This window comes from Phalangium opilio, unplaced genomic scaffold (genome assembly GCF_054372755.1).
Source record: "Phalangium opilio isolate 3A_F unplaced genomic scaffold, DU_Popi_V2 ptg000038l_1, whole genome shotgun sequence".
In the NCBI taxonomy this organism is placed as follows: Eukaryota; Metazoa; Arthropoda; class Arachnida; order Opiliones; family Phalangiidae; genus Phalangium; species Phalangium opilio.
Window position 1 is genome coordinate 2,435,645 of NW_028324161.1, and position 23,213 is coordinate 2,458,857.

General features: G+C 39.1%; 2 protein-coding genes across 2 annotated transcripts; one reads left to right on the plus strand and one right to left on the minus strand.

The window, feature by feature from the left end:
• The first annotated feature begins 3,947 nt into the window (after positions 1 to 3,947).
• On the plus strand, positions 3,948 to 6,609 carry LOC149682631 (uncharacterized). Its single transcript, XM_089834291.1, has 5 exons — positions 3,948 to 5,068; positions 5,147 to 5,283; positions 5,341 to 5,485; positions 5,608 to 5,894; positions 6,285 to 6,609. Exons 2-5 carry the CDS (start codon positions 5,281 to 5,283, stop codon positions 6,501 to 6,503), a joined length of 654 nt encoding a protein of 217 aa, XP_089690417.1. The 5' UTR covers positions 3,948 to 5,068; positions 5,147 to 5,280; the 3' UTR covers positions 6,504 to 6,609.
• An 8,595-nt stretch (positions 6,610 to 15,204) lies between these two features.
• LOC149682632 (cytochrome P450 2J4-like) lies at positions 15,205 to 20,509 on the minus strand. The gene is made up of 3 exons (XM_089834204.1): positions 20,334 to 20,509; positions 17,941 to 18,128; positions 15,205 to 15,377 (listed from the first exon to the last, which is right to left on the minus strand). Exons 1-3 carry the CDS (start codon positions 20,507 to 20,509, stop codon positions 15,205 to 15,207), a joined length of 537 nt encoding a protein of 178 aa, XP_089690330.1.
• Between the last annotated feature and the right edge of the window lie 2,704 nt (positions 20,510 to 23,213).

Genomic DNA, 23,213 nt, shown 5'->3' on the forward strand with positions numbered 1-23,213 from the left:
ATTATTATTAATAGTCATCAATTTAAAAATAAAAATATATTTGACATGGATATCGCCATTTTCCCCTGTCTCTAAACTTCACTGCGGTGTTCGGTTAGTCCCGAATGATTAACTGGTAGGCTTGTAAAGCTTACTAGGCCTTAGCTATAGACCATTCCTGTAATGCCATTGGAAAAGCAACCAGCACAGGGCCCAAGCTCCTAGAAGCACCGCAATAGGCAGTGTAAGTCGCCTAGTCTCCCGCGTGGAGCGAACGCGAGCTCCGTCTGGCGTTGTCTCTTGGCGAGATTGGGGAGACTGTTATGGCGCCTCGCCCCTGTGGTTGGCAAGTTGGAATGGTCTATACCCTTTATCACTGGTTTTTACCTAGGAGGCGGTACCGACGTAACGTGTCGTCATTCTAATGCTATATTAAACAGCTGTTTAGTAGAAGTATACGTTCTTTCCTGCGGGGAGGGATGTGTCATTTTTACTATCATGCTGGCAAACTAAGAATATTGTTGTGATATAACTATAGAAAATGTTTGTACGCCAACCGAGTTGTAAATACATAGTTTACAGACTAGGATCGATACTATCAAAAGTACGGGAGGGAGGTTTATTAGCTACATCGTATATGCGATGGGCTATTAGTTTGACCTGGTGTGTAGAAGAAGAAGAAGATGATGATGATGATGATGTTTTGTTCGGTATTTTTAAATAGTACTTCGAAAAATCACTACTAGGTGGCGCTGGCTCCATGTTTTTCATGTGAACAATTTTTAAATTTAAAATATTTATTTTTTTCTCCACCGCCACCGGGAATCGAACCGGTCCGAGCAGGCGAGAATTCTAGAAGCGCGCTTTGGAAATTTTTTGTTTTCTTCTTAGCTACAAGGTATCGATGGGACTAATAGTTTTACCTGAATAGTAGTGGTAGTAGTAGTAGTAGTAGTATTAGTAATTTAGTAACGGGCGTTGGCGATATTTGATTCTCTTTGCCAAGCAGCCATTGAAAAATTATCCCCTCTGACCTGTATATTAGGGGATATTTCACTAGAAGTATATTTATTGTAGTAGGGATAGCGAGAGTACGTAAACGATGTGGCTTAATTATGGGCTAGACCATCTTGTTAAATTACTTCTGATACTATTTACACCAGGAGTAGAGCTCGGCATTATCTATCCATTATTCACGTTATTTTACTTTTGTCCATACTCGAAAATTATCCACAGAACTTACATGTTAAAACGTATTATATCCACAACTTTGTTTATAGATAATCGGTTATCCACAACTTTGTTTATAGATAATCGGTTATCCACAACTTTGTTAATAGATAATCGGTTATCCACAACTTTGTTTATAGATAATCGGTTATCCAGTAATTTGTGGATAATGGATAAAAAATGCCGAGCTCTAACCAGGAGGCCAGGCTACTTGGTAGTTGGTACTCCAATTTATCCTTCAAGTAGCCTGGCCATCTGGTGTAAATGGTATCAATCCTCCTAGTCTGAAAACTATGTATAGAAATTAGCTTTCTAGAACGCTTGAATAATTTAGTACTATAATTTTAACGCATGCAATTGCTTATCAATAAAGAGCAATATTTTCACATTTAGTTAAGTAAGTGAGACTCGACGTAATATTTTGGTTTCGACGATGACGTCACGGAGATGTATTACCGCGGACGTATCTGTCACCGCATTCGCAGTTGGAAAAATGGAGCAAACCTATGTTCGAGATTTCCTGACCGCGTTCGTATTTCTTTGAAATTTGGAATATTGTATTCATTTCGTTAACTGTCTCGCTTAAGAGGCACTCATTAACTAGTCATTATACTTCCACTGGGTAGCTAACATCCAATTCTATCACCCAATAGTTATGGTGCATATCACTTTCACACTAATCTGCACCCTGCACGGATTGGTTTCTAACAACACCTCCATGCACTAGTCATTCGTCTATACCACATGGACACCAATCTGTACTTATTGGCGCAACAACACCACCTGCACCATCTACAGATCTTCCGTCTATACTACACCAATCTGCAACATTGGCTTCTACTCCATTATCATAATTAGCGTTAAGATGTAAGCGGCGATCGGCTACCGTTACAACTTACGAGAAACGTCAAGTCTACTAATTGCATTGCTTCCACCAAAGGTTCAGGCAATTGCGCTTTTTCTTATTCCTGATTGTGAATCAATCGCCTTATACCCTAAATTACCAAAAATTGTGAAAAAGGTGAACATTAGCAAAAGTATATAGATGTACTTCGTTGAAACATGCTGGCGCCGTGTAACCTTCGTCTTTATTCCAGAATAGTATCAACCCCCCTCTGCGTATGAATACCTTCCCGACTGTGGCACAGGGAACAAGCCGTGAATAGGCTCACAGAGTAGCAGATGCTAGTTCTAGTACCAAAAATTAACGATTGGATCAGGGATAAGGGAGTCAGATGGATTGGAAATGATGATGGGCGACCTGCGGCACCATATCTCTCCCAGTGTACCTCGCGCACGCCCCTACCTTTCCGTAGGCGATTGCTAAGTGCTGCCGCGTAGCGCCATTTTATTTGAATGAGAACTAGCTTCTATTTTTGAGATAGAGGGAGCGTCCTTTACAATTTCGTCCGGCACGACCCTACCTAACCGCTGGGGATGATGGGAGGACTATGGTGCCGTAGGTGGGGGTACAAAGGCAACGCTTAAGGTATGGGGGTTTCCACTCCATTACTCTCTCCTTCAAGATTGGATCGCCAGCATCGTGTACTATTTTTTTAAACCTATGACGTCAAGCAGCTCTTCCCTGATTGGTTAATTCGTGTAGGGGGTTGAGAGGAGGGTAGTTTGCTTCTCAGTTTACATTTCGTCTACCGCCAAAGGCAGGGGAATTGTTAATGAAGTATACTTTTTGTTTTTATATTTATACACTTTTGACAATAGCTCTGTTTCTTAAAACGACTTAACTGGATATATGAGTACAGTCGAAACACTGTACATGTACGCATTAGAGTAAATATAAAGCAAGCAATTAAGACAAGGATTCTAGATGTCCCTTATTAAGACAGTCATGACTACAATCAGTTCACCGCGGGTATAGATCTGATCGGGCAAACTTCCATTTTTTGTTGCATGTTCTCTTTATGAGCGGTTAGAGATAGTTTATCTTCAGTATGTTAAAACTTTAACAATTAGGGGGATAACTAAGAATATTGTTGAGTTGTAAGAGAATTGTAGTGTTTGCAGACTCATTGAATTGTCAATGGAAATCTTAATAACGCCTGAGTAATTCATTATTTAATATTTTAACGCCTGTATGCTTAACCATAAATAGCGATAGTCGCATATTCAGGTAATTAAATGGGTAGTACCCCTGTCTCAGTTCAGAGAGGTTTATTTCGGTTTCCCAACTTGTTCCTTCTACAGGTATATATTAACCATTCAGGTGCCTCCCTCGAGTCTTATCGTCGTCACACCATTGTTAAATATTGTTGAATTTAATTTTTTCTTACTGCTTGATTTTACGCTTCAGGACCTGCTTACTAGCCTACTGCTCCGCAAGCTCCAGGGTTCGAAAGAAGCTCACTATGAATAAATAATGATAGATCCAACAAATTGGGATTGAAAATTAAACTGTTGTTAAAAATTAAATTGAGGTTTAAAATAACTGTATTTAGTTCATTGATGCTGATTCCATATGAGCATAAATTCATAAGATATGTTCCATAAGTTTGTCACTGGTTACTGAGAGCTTGTCATGAAGTGACGTAGGTGAAACGTCATAGATTTTCGCAAAGTAACGCCTGGTGAGGCACTGTCAAAGGCTTAGTACAGACTAAATAAGAAGATGAACTGCATAACCGAGTGTAGTCAATTCTCGCTTGTCGTTCTCGAGCCAACTCTCACTAAATCTCAAGCACTTGGAAGTGTCATACTTATGGAACATATCTAATAAACTTACGATATGATGTAATAGTAATGAAATCGTAGTGAGAATTTTGTTAATAAAAGTGCATTACATTGCAGCTATGCTTCCGTAAATATTACTCCATGATGTCACATTGCTTAGGACAAAGAAAATATACGCTCCAGGAATGGAAGGTATGTCTGGGGGTTGGGTTAACCAAGGAACTTCCGGTCTATGTAATTTCAATGTAGCCGGAAATACCTCGGTCAACCGAGCCTGCCTTTGGAGTGTACTAGGAGGGGCCAGACAAAAATTTACACTAGAGGAAGCTACACTTTCCATTCCTGGGGCGTGTATCTTCTTTGCTTAGGAAGAGAGATATGCATTCTGCTTTTCCCAAATTGGTAATCTTTATATTTTTAAAAGTACTTCTCCTACAAACATGTTTTTGTTGTTGTTGGTTTGTTTTATTTTTTATTTTTATTTTTTTCGCATAAAAAGGAAGTATGTAAAGGAAAATTAAGTGATTTTTTTATCGATTATTCTACTAATTTTAAGGGCAATTTGTATAGTGAAACATACAGGAAATACCTCCGAATGATTTTAAAAATCAAATTAGTTCGAGATTTCATTGATAATTTTAAATAAGTACTGTACCTCCGACAAATCGCGTAACTCCCTGCCTTTTTGTTAACAAAATTCTCGTGGCACGCTCCATGTTTCGCGCCACGATGGTCATATCGCGCGCATTTTTTATCAAATCTCGCAATAAATTTCATTCGACATGGAGCGTGCTACGAGAATTTTGTTAATAAAAAGGCTAGACGTTATACGATTGGTCGGAGGTACTTATTTAAAATTATCCATCAAGTTTCAAACTAATTGTAATTTTAAAATCATTCGGTGTTATTTCTTGTATGTTTCACTGTGCAGATTGGTCTTATAATCAGAAGAATAATAGATAAAAATCACTTAATTTTCCATTTCACCGTCCCTTTAGGTTAAGTGGTTTTTTTATTGCTAGAGTAGTAAATCTCTTTGTAAACGGAACTGTTGAGCCTTCCGGTTCTAAGATGCTTTGCCGAAATATTTGTAAAAAAACCTTATCACTTACAGTCTTTGAGAGCCCGAGTTTTCTTAAAATACCGGTTGAAATATCGTTGTTTAAAATAAGTTTGTAAAATATTTGGACTCTTCATAAATTTAATAAAAAAAATAAAAAATGTCACAAAATTATTTTTTATTTTTCAGAAATTCCAATCATTGGCTAGTACAAATGATATAAAAAGAGGTCTTTCCTTGAGAATTGCATCATTGTGATTTAGTAATTATATCGTGATAGGAATTGAGTATCAGTGAATTTTCAACTTAATAAAATAAATACGATGGTATAAACAAGTCATCGCAGTGTGTCTTTTTGTTCTACTAATTCTTGGTTTCAACAGGAAAACGGGTCTGATAATCCTTCATCATTGCACTTGGCCATGAAGAATGCTGGTATGATCAAGAAAGTATTGCGTATTCCGGCTTACGATCTTGTTGCTCAGAACTCTCCTACATATGCTACTCCTGGTAGCCCGAAAGCGGCAAGTAAGTAGTTACAAACCTAGTACAATTTCTTTTTTGTTACATAACAAAGTGTAACTCTAGGTTATGTCTTATTTTAAACTTTGGTTCCATTGTCTAATTAACTAATCAATTGTTATTCAAAGAAAAAATTTCTCGAGAGTCTTTAGACATGCTCAAAATTTCCATGCCGTTCAATGGGAACGACAATGTCGAAGCTCGTGAGCCAATCAGGAAGAAGAGATCCAGATGCGTTCTCAGCAGGCCAATGAGTATTTGCCTTCTCCTTCTCGCTTGTGTCGTAGTCATTGGAATTGTTATTGCCATAGTCAGCGCTGAAATATTTCATCCACGTGGCTATTTCACTCCTGCACGGCCTACCGACTCCCCCATTCCGGTGGAAGATGGAATGTCTAAGCAATCCCCGATAGCTGTAAGTATATTTAACTTAAAACCGCCGACTCTCGAATATAGTCGGTGGTAAAATAGCCTAGTGTCTGGCTATAGTTTCTGTAACACAGGCCAGCTGGTATATGGATGCAACTTCGTTACATATAGTCTCAATTAATTGGACTTCCGTTTTAAAACCAATCTAACGTCTTTGGATCCTCATACCGATGTTCCTTCTTAACCCTATACGTAGCAGACGATACAGCCGCCCCGTTTTGATAGGGTCTGTTACCGATGTTTGAGACAGTTTAGTAGATGGGTTCAAGTGTAACAGTCAATTAAATATAACTTGGCCTTGTTTTTTGCATTGAACCTGTTAGTTTTAACTATGGATATATAGATAGTAGGTCATGAATTACTGTATCTTCCACAGGAACCTCAAGAACAACTTTCATCGGTTACTACGCCTATAACAGCTACTACCACACTACTTCCTCCTCTGCGACCAGCCACGGTGCCCGTCATTCAAAGTAGTCCACTACTTCCGGTTATCGCACATAGTAATTCCTTCCTCCCTGCCGTGAATGGGCCGCGTTCCAACTTGCAGGACGCTCTGAGTGTTAATGGACCTTTACAATTCTTTGGTCGATAAATTCATTTACTTATAGGCTTTTAATTTTTAGAATATATTTATGGTGATAAAGATTGTAATTTCATATAAAACATAACTTTCTAGTGCAATAAAATTTGGTTTTTATAATAAATGCCACAATATTTCTTTACGATGATGACTGTGAAAAAATGTTTATCCTAGCGTTTAGCGACTGTAAATTCAATACAGTTGTAGGTGTCAAGGCACTTTCGAGGATATTACTCCTTGTGAGTTGTTTCTCTAGTGCTACGTAATTTTAATAAATGGGTAGCATGGAGTGAACCAAATTAGCCAAGGAAAAGTTCCAGCAAGACAGGCCGAAAGTATTTATCCAGTGTATTATTTCTGGTAAAGATTCTCAATAAAATAAAACTTAATTAACTTAAATAGTTACTTTAGATTAGGGAATAAAATTGGGTGTTTTATAGATTCCACTCTTTTGGCGAAATATTCCTCTAGCTCTGAATAACTAGCAGGTAATAGCAAACGGAATACATTTTTTATCTAATACAAGACTTATGAGGACCAACAGAAAATTCAATGCTTCGTAAAATAATTAATACCCCATAAAATGCTTGTATACTAACGGCGTGTGTTCAGATTACGATGTTTGGGATGTTTTTTTAGTGGTCAGCCAGTCAGGCAAGGATCGCGTTGCTTCCGCGAGCATCTTGTTATTAAACTTGATATCGTTGCGTCAGTCTCACACGGTTATTTGTTTTGGCCGATTGAAACTTAACGGAGAAATATAGATATTGTACACGGATTTAAAATGAATAGAAATAAGTTTCATCAGGGATTCATGTAATTTTAAAAGAAGGAATAAAGAACGTAGTCATTTTGGCGCGCGCTAAAACTCCTTTTCCAGGGACGGGGGTTTGAAAGAAGAGGCGGGTCATAGTGACAGAGGTAAAAAGGAACAACGTATTTTTCGCCGTCCCCGTCAGCAACGTCATCAAAGCGTAGTGTAAGCGATCCAATAAGATAATTTAAATTTTCATTACGTGTTGAATGGAGGGGCTCTATACTGGGCTATGACTGAGTCGGACTGAAGTAAAGACTCTATTCCGGTTTCTAAAATTACACAGATCCCTGGTTTCAGTAACGTTCTAGAGATTTTTTTTATCATTCCAATCTCTATAAATTGAAATAGTTTCACCCCTTTATGCTATACCGGTGAAGGAATGGTTTTTATTATCACTGCATTTTCCTTTTCACTCTCTCATTCAATCTTTCTCAGATTATTAATAAATAAAATCGGTAAATTAAAATAACAATTATGTCACCGCATGAAGGTTGAAAATACAAACTCACCGTTCTCTGGCACTGGAAAAAGTTGTAATTCCAAGAAACAGCGTTTTTGTTAAAAGCAAAGGAGATGAACACTAAAGCTGCGTTTTCACGAGAGACTTTGAAACCTTTTTAGAAAGGTTGAAACGTAACATTTGGCTGTTAAAAGTATAGATCTTTCATAAAATGTAATTACTAATCTTGAATATGGATTAGGCCATTCCAAAACGGTTGAATAGTGTCTCTTCTGAACGCGGCTATAATAGTAGTGTTGACTTTTCATGCAAAGACATTGTCGAGCTGAATGAGCGTGATGATTCTAGGAGAAATATTAATGAACAAATTAGGAACACTTCACCCACAGAAGCGGGCATTCCAACAGAGAGGGAAAATACCCATCCAAGATAAGAGTTCTGCAATGCTTGTATTGCAATTTTTTGTTTAATAACATAAGCAACTTCGTAGCCATATTACAGTAAGATATTAAGTTCACGATTGCGGAAGTTAAATTGTTTAACGGACGGCGGTATCCTAATTTGAGATTACAGAAACTGAGCATCCCAGTCACGAGTACAGTGGTTTGGATTGCCCTTTAAAAATTAGATTAGCATACTCATAAAAGGGCTGCATGTAAAATGCTGGCAAATTTCTAAAGAACCACAAGGAAGATTGACCTATGGAAGCAAGATGTAGAATCGTACTATCTGTTGCTTTAAAAGTAACGCTTAAATTTTAAAATGTTACAATACTGCCATTTATTAAATTTATGCAGAAAGATAGATGGAATGGAACGAAAAACATCAAGGATGATTGGGGGAGGATGCGAAATCTGAGAGAAATCGGTGCATTAACTGTGGTACTTCTCAGGTTGGGTGGAACGCCAAAAATGGGGTAGAAATAATCGGACTCAATTGTAATTGGTGAAGAAGGGCTACAGACGAACCAATTACAAATGAGTCCGACTATTCCTTCCCTTTTTTGTCGTCCCACCCAACCTGAGCCTTTCCACTGCTAACTCGCCGATTTATCTAATATTTCTCATCCTCACCTTGGCCATTTAAAGGGCGTGAAAGCCCACATCAATATGAAGGACAGCCCAACGCCAAGATACTGCAAGGCGAGATCCATTCCCTACGCCCGGAAAGACGCGGTTGAGTCCGAACTCCGACGCATGGAGAAAGACGGAATTATAGAGCCTGTTCCCTTTTCTGAGTATGCTTCTCCGATCGTTTCAGTCCAGAAACCTAATGGGGGTATCCGCACATGCGCAGATTTCAAGTCAACGATAAACCCTCAGCTTCACATCGACCAATATCCCCTGCCAAAGGCGGAAGATATATTCGCCACCATGGCTGGTTGTCAATACTTCACGAAGCTCGATCTCAGAGAGGCATACAATCAGATCGAACTTGATGAGACGTCCAAGAAATACACGGTGATAAATACCACCCTTGGTTTATTCCGTTTCAACCGACTCCCTTTCGGTATTGCATCCGCGTCGGCCATATTCCAGCGCGTCATGGAGATGGTGCTAAGCCGAATCGACCGGGTGACTCCATTCCAAGATGATACGTTGGTAGGCGGCCGGACGAAAGAAGAGCACCTCCGTGTCTTGGACACGGACCACGGGCTTAAATTGAAGCTCGAAAAATGCAAGTTCCTGCAAACAGAAATAGAGTTTCTGGGGCTCACTCTGAACGCGGATGGAATACACCCACAGGAGGGCAAAATGAAGGCCATTATGGAAGCACCAGAGCCTACAAACGTTGAGACCCTACGTTCCTTCCTTGGGCTTTTAAATTATTACTCCCGCTTCCTCCCTGATAACGCTACCAGACTCGCGCCACTCTATCAGCTGTTACACCTCAATACGGACTGGGAATGGGGCACGCCCCAACAAGAAGCATTCCGCGCCGCCAAACACACGCTCCTTGCATCAAAACTGTTGGTCCACTACGACGTCACAAAGCCTATCTCGTTGGCATGTGACGCTTCTCCTGTAGGAGTAGGAGCCGTGATCTCCCACCTTATCGACGGTAAAGAACAGCCTATCGCGTTCGCCTCTCGGAGCCTCACACCAGCGGAGAAAAATTACTCGCAGCTTGAGGAGGGCCTCGCTATAATCTTTGCTGTTAAGAAATTCAAGGACTACCTTTACGGTACGATATTCAGGCTATATACGGATCACCAGCCTCTCGTTACGCTTCTGGCGGCTGACAAACCCGTACCTCCGATGGCTGCTGCCCGCATCCAGCGTTGGGCTCTAATCCTGGTGGCATATTCGTACGAGCTCAAATTCCGCAAAGGCTCCCAAAACGCTGACGCGGACGCTCTTAGCCGCCTGCCCTTACCCATCAAGACGACCAGGACTCCTGCACCTGCGGAGTATGTTTACGCGGTACAGGCTATAACAGCGACGGGCCCTGTAACCTTTCCGCAACTGGACGATGCATCAAACGCTGACACTACGCTCCAGAAACTGCGTACCGTCTTGCAAAAAGGTTGGCAACCGTCAAATATACCGTCCGAGTTAAAGGTCTACTACAAACGTCGGAATGACCTGTCCAGCTATCGCGATCTACTTATGATGGGTAATAGAGTCATAATACCAGAGCTGCTACGCCGGACCATGCTACAGGAACTCCATAGTTCCCATCAAGGGACTGTCAAAATGAAAGCGGTGGCCAGATCCAGGATTTGGTGGCCCAATATCGACGCCGATATTGAGCATTTATGCGAAACTTGTCAAACTTGCCAGCAACATACTCCGCTACCAACCAAAGCGTTCCTGCCCTGGCCCTCTATGTCCACACCGTGGATGCGTGTCCATATGGACTTCGCTGGGCCCATCGAAGGTGTTTACCTACTCATTGTGGTTGACAGTTATAGCAAATGGCTCGAAGTGTGCATCACTAAAACGCAGTCGTCCCATGCTGTAATAAAATTCCTTCGAGAACTGATCGCCCGTTACGGAATAATGCCTACACTGGTGACAGATAATGGCACCTGCTTTACCAGTACCGAATTTGTCACATTCGTAGCAGGAAATGGTATTCAACACCTACGTTCTGCTCCTTATCATCCTGCATCCAATGGCACGGCGGAACGCAACGTCCGCATGATAAAGGATAGCCTCAGTAGGGTCACATCTTCCACCCATGAGGCTTCCACCTTGCTAAACGCCGGCTTCCAAGTCCACACCTCCGAATCACTCGACGAACGTTTGCAACTCATATTAATGAATCACCGCCGTGCACCGACGGTTAACGGCAAATCTCCCGCGGAACTCATGTTCGGCCGTAACATTACATCCCGTATCGACCTATGTCACCCTGACCGTACTACACATCACGCGGCCACAGAACCAGCGGCCGCTCTACAGCCTTTCCCCGCTAGTCGCCTCTTCCAACTCCACGACAGCGTCTACGCTTTCATGTTGGAAAGGGAGAAAGGTGGTTCCCGGGCACCATAAACAGTGCACTGGGTGGCATGATGTACACTGTCATGACAGCACGAGGTGAACTCCGGCGCCATAGAAACCAAATAAGGCGTCGCACCGACACCACCGTGGAGCAGAAACAAACACTGACCCCGGAACTGGATCCCGCCATATGGGAATCTGCCTTCGGAGAGGCCCAACCGGCTGTTCGAACGCCTACGCGATCGATAATCACTACCAGGTCCACCCCGAAGCCTCCAACGACGCTAATCTACGATGCGGCGAACCTGGCACGAGTCAAACCCCACTTGATCTCATCGCTATCGCGCCTGTAACCCAAACCCCGGGCTCCATAGCAACATCCAAGACCCAACGACAGCGGCGACCGGCCGCTCGCTATCGGGACCCGTAACTTAATAGACCAAGAAAAAAAATCCGCCTGTAAGTTGTTTTTCCCTCAGTAGTACTGGATTTTGGTTTTGAAATCAGTTCGGTTCGGTTCATATTATTCTCGATTCTACTTGAAATCCTACAGCTACGAAGTTTTCATTTTATAATATTTAGTTGTCGTCTGCTTAGAGTCCTCGTTGTTATCAGCAACGCAGTTAAGGCTTAGCACCTTTTATATTGTTATTTAAGTTGTTGATTACTAGTTTCAAATAAGAGGCTATGCCTCGGTCACACCGGCCTACAGCTCTACAAGACTCACGAGTATTTTATCGTGACCCTTCTGCTTTATCCAGAAAAATACTTAAAACCTTATTTCCCTGCCTGGTCGGAAAACGTTATTTTTGACGGCCAACTTGTCATAGCGTTATTAGTATAAAATGCTCTACTAAGTTGCCCATATATTCTGACCAATCATGAAGGTCCACACTTTTGAGCCTCTGGAGACGGTGTGTATTGTGGTAAAAACAACAAATAGGCGAATATTTTTCTTGGTCTATTCACCGGCGCACGTCCTTCAACATCGCTGATCTCAACTGCGGAACTACTTCATCCCTTAGACAATCCTCTCACTGCTATCTCACACACACACATCAAAAACACACACAACAAAAAAAAAGAAAAAAAGAGGTATTGTTAGTACTCATTAATAACGATACCAGAAATCGTATTTCCCGCCTAAAACAACAATATGTATTTCCGACCACAACTAGAAGATGGCGCCACTGCACCACCTCTAGGGATTAAGACTTAGCTAAGGGGCACGAGGAGTTTCGCCATTCTTGTTCCGGACGTAAGCCAGTAAAGACATTCAATCATTTTGTAACTTGTACCTCACTTTAATTAACCAGTATTAAACTCAGTTTTATGTTCTAAACTAAATTGTTATTACTCACATACATAACAATGTCCGATTTGGTCGGCCATCCGTCTCATCTCAAGTGGTATAATAATTGTATAGTCTAAACAGAGGCGGAGCGCATTCGCTGCAGAGTAACCCGGCATTGAACATTTTTTCCTCCTTCAAAGATTTCTCACGACAGCTCTTCGTGATTTTTACTAAGCGCGAATTTACCTCTTGTGTCTGAGAGAGCTGGGGGGTTCTGGAAATTCTCTTACTTATTTTTACCTCTCCGAGTGACGATGACGTCACGGAGAGGTATTACACTGGACGTGTCTGTCTGTCAGACCTCACGTGACCGCGTTCGCAGTTTACAAATCGGAGCAAACGAATACCCGATTTCCGGACCGCGTTCGCGGTTCACGGAAATTTGGCCATTGATCTGCCAACACCAGTCTTACTAACTGGCTTCTAAGGACCACAATCTGCTAGTCTTTGTCCAACCCACATGAACACTAGCCTGTGCTTGCTGGCTCGTAAGCACCACCATCTTCTGTTCTTTGTCAATCCCACATTGACACCACCATCTTCTGTTCTTCGTCAATCCCACATTGACACCACCATCTTCTGTTCTTCGTCAATCCCACATTGACACCACCATCTTCTGTTCTTCGTCAATCCCACATTGACACCACCATCTTCTGTTCTTCGTCAATCCCACATTGACACCATCATCTTCAGTTCTTTGTCCATACCGGCTTCTTCTCCATCGTTATCGTTTGGTTTTAAGATATACGCGGCGATCGGCTAGGGTTACGAGAAACGTCTAGCCTCCCAATGGCAGGGCTTCCACCATCGGTTCACGCGAATGCGTTTTTCTCTATTATTATAATGGAAACGAATCGTATATATACCCCAAAATTTGAAGAAAGCGGGCAAGAGGGGTACCCTTCACTTTAAACGTCAATATTAGCAAAGTTTCGAAAGATAATAGGAACAACTTTATTTTAAACGATTTAACTATTATTAAAGTTATTTACTGGCGATTAAAATAATTAATATCATTTATATTTAATTAATTATTTAAGATAAACTTATTTCTATGTAATGACACAAGTGAGAGTTTAAATAAAACGAGTAATGAAGATTGCATCCGAATCGAAACACTACGCGCACATCAAAGTTAATATAAAACGAGTAGGAGGATAAGATCTCTTACAAAACGATAACATTTCCTTTTTGCAGAATATTAAATGGAAATATTGTAAATATTTTTCGCCATTACGATTCTTTAAGTAGTTGTGTAGCTATAAAGCTCTGTTTCATTTTAATATTCCAAGAACGTCTTTTGATATTAACATTTCAAATTTGGTGTTTACTTTTTAATTCAGCTTTACTACATTTATATATAAGGTAATCGCATTTTTTATATTCATTTGACAAAATGGATGTTAATTCTTCATCTATTCACAAGTGTTGAGACGATTGGGTCTGTGAAATAGGAAACCCTAGATTTAAACTAGAAATAACCTTGTTTCGCCTCCTCTTATAGGAGGTGTTAACGGTTCAGAGTGAGCCGAAAGTTAAATACACCCTTCAGTGATACATTTTAGGTCCTCATTAGAATTATTGAGGATACAAAGGAAATTGTTAAACGCTTAAGCCTTTGCTAAAGACCTTGGCAATATTTCGCCAATTTGAGTTATGAATTTCCGGTTTTTCTCATTGGCTGGTGGACCTGTGTTTAGAAAGTAAATTCGTCTCGGCTCGGAGAGGTTTATTTTGGTTTCCCAACTTGTTTCCCCTCAGTCCTTCCTCTCTAGCCTACCCGCCTGTTTTAGTTTGATTCCCAACCGTTTGGGAGCGTTATCTCAGAGCTCGCGTCTAGACCACGACCGGCTTAGGATATCGGTCGTATCTGATTTTGAAAATTATTTTTCTCTCCCACGAATTTGACGAAAAATTCGGAAGGAGCCCCTATACAAAATCTACGTCACATCTAGCAGAACTAGATGTTTTTGCTAACAGATGCGCTTGGGCCCTTAGAGAGATGATGTCCTTATGGCTTTGGTGTTATTTAACGTTAACAATCATGTTGGCAAAATAAGAATATTGATGAAGTGAGACTAGACGATAGTGTTTACACTGCAAACCAGTTGGGAATGTAGCTATGAGTATATAGGGTAAATAGCTGAAGCGTAGACAATTGGGCCTTTACAAACACATAAAGGTTATATCTCTCCAAAATTTATACACTTCATTTCCTATTCTTTTCCTCATTGACTGATTTCCATGTGTCCAAGATTTATCCTTATTGGATGTAAAATGTCGTCCGCTTTACTGTATGTTCGCAATGCTTGGAATACTGCTTCAATAATTCGTAAATTTTTACTTCAAAAAAGAGAAATAATTCCATATATAGGTAAATAAGTTTGTAGTAGTAGACCTCTTGACTCGGAGAGCTAATATTTTGGTTTTTCCAACTTGTTTCTTCAAATATCTAAACTTTAAGCAAAGCATTCAGGAAACACAACAAAAGCTAGGCTGTAGTCGAATGAGCAAGAAATTTTCAAGAGTAGAGCTTATCAGTGTTGAGGTCTACCACTGAATTAAAAACTATTTTTGGAATAATATAACTGTATTTTGTGTCATTTATGGTACATGGTAACAAGTTCAATAAATAACTATCGTCGCAAAACCTTCACTGTGGAGTTTTTAGCCACATACACGAGAGAGATTTCTTTTGTAAAATCCAGGCCATTATCAGGAGGCAAAAATTGAAATTTTTGTATCAAGGTTGTAAGTGTGATAAATCCTTGCACCAAAGCTAATTTCTCACCCGGACATTTTCTTTGACCTGAAAACCATGAAAGAAAAAAATCAATCATAACGTATTGTCTGGTGAAAGAATGGCTCCAAGGGAATCTAGTTAATAAAGATCCAAGTAATCGGAATTTTGTGTCTCGCAATGTAAGGAGTCAACCAGTCGATATAAGCTTTTGTCTTTTGGGTTAATAGTATATCTTGTATTGTGGGCAAATTCATATAACTATTTCAGAGAAACATGCACATAGGACAAAGGTATGAAAACCCTGGGAAGATTTATCACAGTCCTTATTTATGCTTAAGAAATACCAAGGGACACTCCTAAATGCAGAGCTAATTGGGATTCATCCTGCTCATCTAGAGTTGCCTTTTGGCATTTCTTTTATGGCCCACATATCTTTATGCACTTGTTTGACAGAATATAATATTGTTGAAATAAATCCGTTCTCAGATATTTAAACTGTGAGGTCACTGACCTAGACTGATAAAGGTTCTTTTGTTCCCACCCCATGTGGTGATAAGATAATCAGCTGATAGCCAGTTTTGGTTTGTATAAGATTGTTGAAATGTTGGCATCAAAGAAATGTAGTGTTGGAATTATGAGAGACGAAATTTGATTGAATCCTACCCTATAGGTGCCAACTGCCACGCGTCCGCCGGATGTGACTTAACTCCACCACCTCCTCCGTCACCTCCCAAGTAAATCTCATTCCTTCCCTGATTAATCACGTCCTGAAACCTGACAAATCGCATCCTTGCCGCGGACTAAATGGACCAAATTAAATTATGATTGTAATTTTGATAAAAGTATTTAAGTAATAAATATAACCCAAGGCAATATATATTTATATTAATAAAGTTACAAATTTTATATGAAATATTGAGTACACGTTATGCAACCGTTTACACCATAAATATTTCAACATACAGTAGCAGAGCGTGGTTGCCAACAAGAATAGACAAGTTCAACGAAATGTCGGATTCTTAGAAACAAAGGACTGGCGAACTGGTTATTAGTGAGTGAGCCCTAACGTGGGTTAACTGTATTATTAAGAATAGACCAAGGCTTATGTAGATCACGTAATAAATGATGTGCAGAGATAGACCTAGGCTTATACATAATAAGAGTCATACCATGAGTTAATAATATGTTAGCTCCCTATAAGTTGCTCAGGCTCCATAGGCGTAATGTATCCAGCGATTTCTTCTCATTTCGCCCGCGCCTGATGAGGCACTGTCAAATTCTTAGTACAAACTAAATCGACAGCAAAACCGAGAGTAGTCAATTCTCAAGTCGTTCTCGAACTAGCTCTCAGTAAGTCTCTAGCATTACGAAGTATAGGATGTGTAATACCATGAGTTAATAATATGTTAGCTCCCTATAAGTTGCTCAGGCTCCATAGGCGTAATGTATCCAGCGATTTCTTCTCATTTCGCCCGCGTGGGAAAAAAATCCGAATGTTGCGCTCTCTCTTGACGAAAAAAAACCCCGCTCGTTCGGCTCCTCGACCTCGAGTCGTCGGCTGCTTTTTCCCAAGGGAGTGTTTTAGTCGTGAATGTTTATGTTTTAAAAATTTAACATTAAATCATGGCGTTGTGTCAGTACTGAGACAAAAAAATGCAGGAACTCAATGCAATTTACCGATATTGATAAAGAATTCTAAAGCTAAGAGTTGTTATTGTGACTTGAAACCAGAAAATTATACAACTGAGCTGAATCCAATACACTGATCTGTTAACTGTTTCCTTAACCGAGGCTACTGAGCGAAATATTTGGCTGCTTAAATAGCTCCGATATCATTGGCCAGCTTGCACTACACGCGCTTCCGGGGAAAAACCGGAATGAAGAGTAAATAAGATTTTCGTTCACGTGGCGGCCGCAGAGCGTCGCATATAATTGGGAAGCCGGCGGCGCGGGAGAAAACGCTGGAGTATAAAAATGAATTGCCTGAGTAACTTATAGGGAGCTAACATATTATTAACTCATGGTCATACTCATAAGAAAGAATAACCATAGCATGACCATAGTTTCAAACTAGGATTAGCAATAACATTGTGTATAAGCAGAAGGGGATAATAGAAGAAGGATGACACTCTGTATCCTCTTAATGCTTTAGTTATGTAACGTCATTCTTCCCAGGCTCACCATTTTAGTTTGCTTTCCCGCTCATCAAACTACAAATGGGCATCGCACCGTAAGGTGAATTTTATAATTGTTTGGCACTAAATCCCCAGAAGTCATCCCATAAACCTCGTCTTGACGTGGGACAAAAATGCACAAGCACGTCTTGCCAAATAATTCAATGCTAATAGAGTAATGACGAGGGAACTATTTATCGTGTATGTGATTCGGTTTAGTAACCTTGCTCTAAATGTTCCGATGTTGGGAAGAGTGACGTTACACTTACCCCGCTTGGTGGTACACTTCTCTCGAAGAGAAGTATTATATACTTCTGGTATAAGTCATATTTCTATTCATTGAAGCTCGATTGAAGCCCATGGGGTAATTAATAGGACTTTTTTGGTTTATTTCAATATATTAAGGGCATAGTGGACGAGATTTACGCCTATTTTTACATTTCTCATCAACTCACCGTAAGAAAATGGTATGAAGCTCTCAACATTTTTGATACTTTTTCCATCGGGACTAAGAAATCTTTCAGGATTGAACATTTTGGGTTCGGGCCAGACTTCGGGATTCATATGCACGCTCCATAGATTTGTCATTACATAGGTGTTTTTTGGTAGATCAAAGTCGAATATTTTCGTCTCCTTTTGAACTCTGTGTAAGAAAGATATTTTTCTTACATTATATCAGAAGCCGATTAGGCTTTACACATGAAGTACGTAACAGGTGCCTGGGAGAGCTACACGATATTCTCTAAGCTCCTAGGAAAGAACCTCCCCTTACGCGGAGGAACAAAATTCGGTAACGCGGCTCTTTCGGATCCTTCGATCCTTCCGCCTTAAGAACCAATTTACCTGGTACGTAAATTAGGGAACTACTATAAAGACTGAATAGGGTGTCTAAAATATTCTTTAGATAAAACTATTCACAATACCAAAGATTATTTGGGAGTAAGGAACAAAGATCTTATCAATCTGGGTAGCTTTTGCTTGGACTATTTAAGACGCCGTGTATCTGTTTTTTACGAGGAATTTTTTCTGTTCTCGCGGTTACGGCGAGCTCAGCCGCCGGCGGCTCGGGAATCGGGATAGCGCTGTTACCTAGCCAAGGCTTAGTGTAGTTTTCGTCGAGTCTACTATAATTCGCAGAGCTATTTTTCTGTTGAAATTAGGGTATCACTATAAATATTTTGTAGAGTGTCTGAAATATTCTTTAGTTAAAACTATTCACAATACGAAAGATTATTTGGGAGTAAGGCACGAAGATCATATCAATCTGGGTAGCTTTTTCTTGGACTTTTAAGACGCCGTGTATCTGTTTTTTACGAGGAATGTTTTCTATTCCCGCGGCTACGGCGAGCTCAGCCGCCGGCGGCTCGGAAATCGGGATACCGCTGATCAAGGTCCGTAAAATCGCAAAAGCTCGACCGCTGATATCTAGCCAAGGCTTAATTTAGGGTAGTTTTCGAGTCTACTATTATTCGCAGAGCTATTTTTATGTTGAAATTAAAAAAAATCTTATAATATTTAGTTGAAGACTTAATTAAATTACTCAAAATTTTCGAAACTTGAGCTTTAAAACGTTGAATATAATATAACAACTAACGAACGATTACGGTATTTTGCCTTCCGAGCTTTCCGGTTATGTCGACGGCGAGGTCGAGTCGAGGTCCCATGCAAGAAAATAGTAATAGCCGTCGCCGATTGGTCTGGCATTAAAGCGGTTATCTACGGTTAGGGCTTATGATTGGTTAAAACCTTTTTGTTTTCGTCTGCTTAGTTTTACTTCGGGAATGTCATGAAATCCATGGCCAAAGCTATGGAAAAGTGGGACTTACGTACTTTATGTGTGAAGCATAATCCGCTTTTGATTATATTCATTATTAATAACAATGCTAGTACGTAACAAAAATACCAGATCGACTAAATTTTCCAAAGATTGAACCTAATTTTAAATTGGGTTAGAAGACAGCAATTTCACATTGTGACAAACTTATCCCCAGCCTAGCAAAAATTAAAATAAAGCCAAACAAAATCCAAACCTTACTATAGCCTAAACCTAAACCTAACATAAACCTAGCGAGTGCTAACCAAATCTAACCTGGATTAACCCAGCCTAACCTAACCTAAATTAAACTAGCCTATACTAAACGAGTCTGGACTAACCTAACTTAGGTTAAACTAACCTGGACTAATCAAACCTAACCTGACCCAACTCAAATACCGAATAAATTTCCTTCCAGACAAAAAAATTTGATTTACTTCCGTTCCTTGTCTCACCGTAAACATTGGCAATGTTCAAAAGGGAAAATGCTTTACATTCGGATCATTGCGATTTTAAACAAGTTAGGAAAACAAAATAAATCTCTCCAAGTCGAGACGCAATTAAGAGGTTTTCTTAAATAATTAAATAAATTTAATTGATATTAATAATTTTAATCATCATTAATTTACTTTCATTCTAGTTGAATCGTTTTAGGAAACGTTATTCCTAAAATCATTTTCAACATAGCTATTGTTGATGTTTGAATTCAAGAGTATGCCTCTGGAAAAATAGGGTATATAAGGCAATTGATCCGCAATAAATGATACGAAAACCCGCAATTGCGTGAACCTTTGGTGGAAGCCCTGCCATTGGGACTTTTCTCATCAACATAACCGATCACCGCGTACATCTTAACCCTAACGGTGATATTGGAGTGCTCCGATTTGCACACTATGAACGCAGTGACCGACACACATTGACACGTCAAATGTAATACCTCTCCGTGACGTCATAGTCACTCGGAGAAGTTTTAAAAAAACCATTGATACTTCATTGGGACGATTACACGAATTTTATGTTTCTAAACATTTATACCTTCTAGCTATGGATAATGGACCAGTTGATTTCCTTCGCAATGTTTCCATTAAAACAGCATAGTTGTAAGGCAGTGAATCCCTGTCTTTCCATGATATTTCCTTTTCTGGTCCGATGGTGTTTACTATTTCCTTGTAAGCTCTATCTTGACAATCTTGGTGCTTTGCCAATAACATTATACTCCACTCGATGTTACTTCTACCTGTCTCGCTTCCACCCAATAGAAAAAATTGCGAATGACCATTTAGCACCTCGCCTGTGATAAAAAGAAACATTTAAATGAAATTACATTCCACGAAATAAAGAAAATCAAATCGGCCTCCAGGCAGCTTCGAAGGTTATTGGGAAGCCAAAGCCGAGCCCTGTAGCTCCGTGCGTGCACCTTTTGATTCATTTCAAAGATAGTAAGGATTTGTTATTCTGCAGGGCCGGTAGGCGCTTGTAGATATGACTTGATACCGTTTTGTAACGTTGAAGAAAAATTCACATGCTTTTGCTAAATTTGCTATGGAGATTAACATGGGGTTTTTCGTGATTTTTCCTCACCGCTAACTTAAAAACTACAGCGAAGTTACTTTTCGGAATAGTCTTAAATTAACAATTAAGTATTCAGGGTGTGCTAACGGCTAGTTTCATCAAAACAATTAAGTCTAAGTATGTTAATTTTAGTTATTTACAGAAGTACGGCTCTTGAGCTAAACGTCAGGTTAACCTGTTAGCGCGCTGATACCCATTTGTTCAATTTTCAAACAGAACGTGAACAAGGGAGGGCCTATCTTTGTACCTGATAACAAGTTAAATTGACATTTTCAGTTTGTCTTAATTCTGTGGATGTTGAACTTGTTTTTGAGCAGTCGACGCTTGTTTAGTATTTTACCGCCTTAAAGTGTTTATTTCATTTTATAAATTTACTGTAACACTCTTGCTAAGAAACACTTTGCTATCAGGTCGAAATTTGTTGAAAAAAGCAATCCAGTTATAAAACTAAAGGTAATTGATTCATTATATTATTTGATACTGGTTTTTGGATGTTCTTTAAGACCAAGGCTTAGATTTCTTGGGTATTTTATCTTGATTTTCGGGCTTTTGGCCCTCTCGGGAGAACCTAGCTCCAGAGCCTCCCGTTTCGTCTAGTTTGGCTTAAGCTCTCATTTCTTAAGTTGAAGGAATATTCCATTTCCAACATTTTTGGTTTTCAGACTTGGATAATTTAATAATACTGATGCTTTTTGATGTTTACTCTTCAGGATAGTGACAGTATGCTGTAGAAAAATAGCTGCACCTTGAAGGACTTATCTTTATTTTATTCTAAAAGTATTATTAAAATTTCAGAAGATCCACAGCCGTTACAATAACTGTCTCTAGAGTAGTTAATTCAACATTCCCTTTGATGTTTACAGGGTTTTATTGTTTGTTAATCTCACTAAAATGCTACTAATTGTGAAGGTGTGTGGTATAATTCCTGAGACTCAACAAATGTAGAGGACCACATCATTCGTTAAAACAATTTTTTTCCTTTTGAAACACTCCGTATATGATATTACGTTTTATAAATTATTTGTTACCAAAAGTGGATTGTTTAATTCAGAAATAAAAGTAACAGGAGAAAATTGTATTTACGTAATCAAAATAGTCGAATATATTCCATGCGGAGATTTTTTCAACGTAACCACGTGGGAAGCCGAGGGTTACGTTCGCTATTTCCATAGTCCTCATTGCCGTTTGTTTATTTGTCAGAATTGCTATGAATTGTTTAGGTATTTTTTTTTAATTACTGGTATTTAAGCCAAACTATGGAATCACATCATTCATTAACATATTTTATTGTTAATCTTTACCACAAATTTAGCACGGAGCATGATAAATATTTAACGCAATGTGTTGGAACTAATCAAAAACTCATCTAAACATTACAATTAAAATGAATTATTTATTGAAGCTCATTTTATAAGCTAAATCAATACTGCCAAACCACAATCGTTCATTAATTTCAACTTAATTAAGTATAATTAGGGTGAATTTAAACATAAAATATACATATTTTGGGAAAAACTCGAATAACTTTTAAATGAACTACTTAATTAAGATTAAAACGGTATAAGCTGTTGATAAAGCCCCATATTTCTATTTCACACATAAGTTAATTTCAATTATCTTTGAAGTACATTAATAGGCCCGAAATTCAAAAGTTTAGGGTAAAATAGGAATCAAAAACTCCACTAAAAATGCAATTAAGGTGAATTATATATTAAACCTCATTTTATAGCCTAAACGAACACTGCCCAAACACAATCCTATTTCAACTAAACTAACTGTAATTAACGTAAAATTAAACCAAAAATTACATTTTTTTGGATAAAAACTGAAATATCTTTTAAATTTAATTAAGATTAAAACTACCCAAGCCGTTGGTAAAGCCCCATGCTTTCTATTGCACACTTAAATTTAATTTAAAGTACATTAATAGGCGCGAAATTCAAAAGTGTAGCTTTAAATATGAATCAAAAACTCCATCAAAAATTGCCAGTTTGAGGAATTATATATTGAAACTCATTTTATAACCTAAATGAACACTGTCGAAACCCAAAACACGAATTTTTTGGTTAAATTCATGGATACCTTATAATTAAACTAAGAAATTAAAAATAAAACTACACTTATCACTCACCCGAGCATTTTTTTTTCATATTGAAAAGAGAGCCATTGAAGAGGCTCAAAGTTTAGAATTTAGGGTTGTTCCGTAAGAATCAAACAATTTTTTTGTTGAAGCTCGTATAATAAACTGAATTAACACTGGTAAAAGAAGATAAACCTTCAATTCCAACTTAATAACTAAGCAGCTAATTAATAGAATTACAGAAGTTAGTCTGGTTTCCTAGC